General features: G+C 42.3%; 1 protein-coding gene across 1 annotated transcript; it reads right to left on the bottom strand.

The window, feature by feature from the left end:
* Positions 1-218: 218 nt before the first annotated feature.
* LOC100025858 (olfactory receptor 1S1-like) lies at positions 219-1,160 on the bottom strand. Its single transcript, XM_007497685.2, has one exon. It carries the CDS (start codon positions 1,155-1,157, stop codon positions 219-221), a length of 939 nt encoding a protein of 312 aa, XP_007497747.2. The 5' UTR covers positions 1,158-1,160.
* Between the last annotated feature and the right edge of the window lie 1,351 nt (positions 1,161-2,511).

Raw genomic sequence — 2,511 nt, 5'->3', positions numbered from 1 at the left:
CTACTAAGAACCCTTGAGTAGGGCAGAGAATGGGGAGAAGGAAGGGATTTATACACAAAGCAACAGCAATTAAAAAGACCTCTCAAGTATAGAATGGTAGAAGGGAAAGTTGAGGAGTTTTAAGCCAGGTAACAAGTGGACCCCATGTACCCCTAATGGCTTGGACAGAGTCACTGGCCAGGGTAGTGTGGGGGAGGAAAATGGAGTTCCCAGTGATCTCACAGAAAGAAAATTTTCTTGTTGATGATTTTCTTTAAGGCTCCTTTTATGTCTTTATTCCTTAAACTATAAATAAAGGGGTTTACCATGGGGGTCACCACAGTGAAGAGCACAGCCCCTATCTTCTCATTATTGACTGATTGGGCAGAGGAGGGCAGGAAATAAACTCCAACGATTGTCCCATAGAAAAGTGTTACCACTGAAAGGTGGGAGCCACAAGTGGAGAAGGTCTTCCATTTTCCTTCAGCTGACGAGATTTTGAGGACAGTGGAGACAATGCAGATATAGGAAAAGAGAATAAGTCCAAAAGGAACCGCAATAACAGATGAACCTAGGATGAACATGACCAACTGATTGAGCACAGTATCTGAGCAGGAAAGGTGGAGCAGAGGGGCCAGGTCACAGAAGAAGTGAGGGATGGTGTTGGCATCACAGAAAGTCAACTGGACCAGCAGAAGAGTATGAGTGAGGGCAACGAGGTTGCTGAAAAGCCAGGAGGTGGCCATCAGCAGAGTACAGAGTCTGGGTCTCATGACTGTGATATAGTTCAAAGGGTAACAGATAGCCACAAACCGGTCATAGGCCATCACCCCCAAGAGGAAGTTATCGATGACGACAAAGACAATGGAAAAATACATCTGTGTGACACACTCTCCAAAGGAGATAGATTGGCTCTTGGTCTGGATGTTCACCAGCATCTTGGGTACTGAGGTAGAGATGGAGGAAATATCAGCCAAGGACAAGTTGGCCAGGAAAATATACATGGGGGTGTGAAGATAAGAGTCCAGACTGATGGCCAGGATGATGAGCAGATTCCCAACCACTGTCACCAAGTACATGCCCAGGAAGAGGACAAAGAGAAGCTGCTGATGCTCAGGTTGTTCAGAAAGTCCCAGAAGGAGGAATTCAGAGACCCTGGTGTGATTTCCTTGGAACATGTCTCTGCTGGTCCTAGGCCTGAGGGAAGGAACATGGATTCACAATGGAAGTTTTCTGTCATTGGATAGGTTTGAATGCATAGGATTAATACTTCAGGCAGCCAAGTAGTACAGTGAATGGGGCATTGGGCCTGGAATGAGGAAGACCTGAGTTTGAATATGGCCTCAGACACTTAGTAGATGTGTGTCCTTGGAAAAATCACTTAACCTTTCCAGCCTCAGTTTCCTTAGTTGTAAAATGGTGATAACAACAGTGCCTACCTCCCAGGTTTGTTGTGAAGATCAAATGAGATAATATTAGAAATGTGCTTATCACAGTGCTTGGCACGTTGTTGTTCTTGAGTTGTGTTTAACTCTTCACAGTCCCATTTGGAATTTTCTTGGCAGAGATTCTGGGTTATGCCATTTGTTTTGGTTTGCCATTTCCTTCTTCAGCTCATTTTACAATTGAGCAAACTGAGGCAAACAGGGTTAAGTGTCTTACCCAGGGGCAGATTGATGGTATGTATCCAAGGCTAGATTTGAACTCAGGAAGATGAACCTTCCTGATTCCAGGGCTGGCACTCTATCCACAGTACCACCTGACTTCCATTTATCATAGGAGCCCCTTAATATATTTTCTTCTCGGCTCCCCTCTTTATGGCTTATGCCTGTGACTGATGTCATTACCAGCCAGATGGGGGACCTGGGTAATACTGCAAACATAGGTTCAAGGATACTAATCCATTCTTCCAGTGAGATAACCTTTTTTTTTTCTCAACATGATCTGTGTCTGTATTAGAACATCACTATAAAAACAAATATAGGCTTCTGTTGCCTAATAATAAAAATGATTTTTGGATTAAGTCATCTCTTTGGTTTACTTCTTTCCTGAACTTAAATGTTCTAAGGTCCTTTCTCTGAGCCTCTTTGTTCTTTGATCTAAAGTCCTTTCAAGTTTTAGTATTCTGTGTTCTCTGGTTTCTTCAGGCTACCATTGTGTATGCTGTGTTCTAAGGTCTTTCCCACCTCTGATATTCTGTTTGTTCTAATGCCCTGTCCAGTTCTTGTATTCCAAGTTCTATGTTCTAAGAGTTTTTCTGGCTCTGACATTTCCCCTTCTTTTTAGGTTCCTCTTATCCCAAATATTGTATTTTCATTGGTTTAAGTTCCTTATTAGCTTTGGCATTCTATTTTCATTGTTCTGAGGTCCTTTCCTCCATAGACTCTCTATGTTCATTGTTCCAATATCCCTTCTATTTAAGACTTCTTATGTTCTTTGCTTTAAGATTCCTCCAAGCCCTGAGTTTTTTACAGTCTAAGTTTTTTATTCAAATGTCCCTCCTAGCTTTGACACTTTATGTTTTTGCAAATT

The sequence above is a fragment of the Monodelphis domestica genome, chromosome 6 (assembly GCF_027887165.1).
Source record: "Monodelphis domestica isolate mMonDom1 chromosome 6, mMonDom1.pri, whole genome shotgun sequence".
Taxonomy (NCBI): domain Eukaryota; kingdom Metazoa; phylum Chordata; class Mammalia; order Didelphimorphia; family Didelphidae; genus Monodelphis; species Monodelphis domestica.
The sequence above is the reverse complement of the archived record's forward strand: the minus strand, read 5'-3'. Positions and strand labels throughout refer to the sequence as shown.

Excerpts from the sequence above, each read along its gene's own strand:
- LOC100025858 (XM_007497685.2), bottom strand. The coding sequence starts at position 1,157 with ATGTTCCAAGGAAATCACACCAGGGTCTCTGAATTCCTCCTTCTGGGA.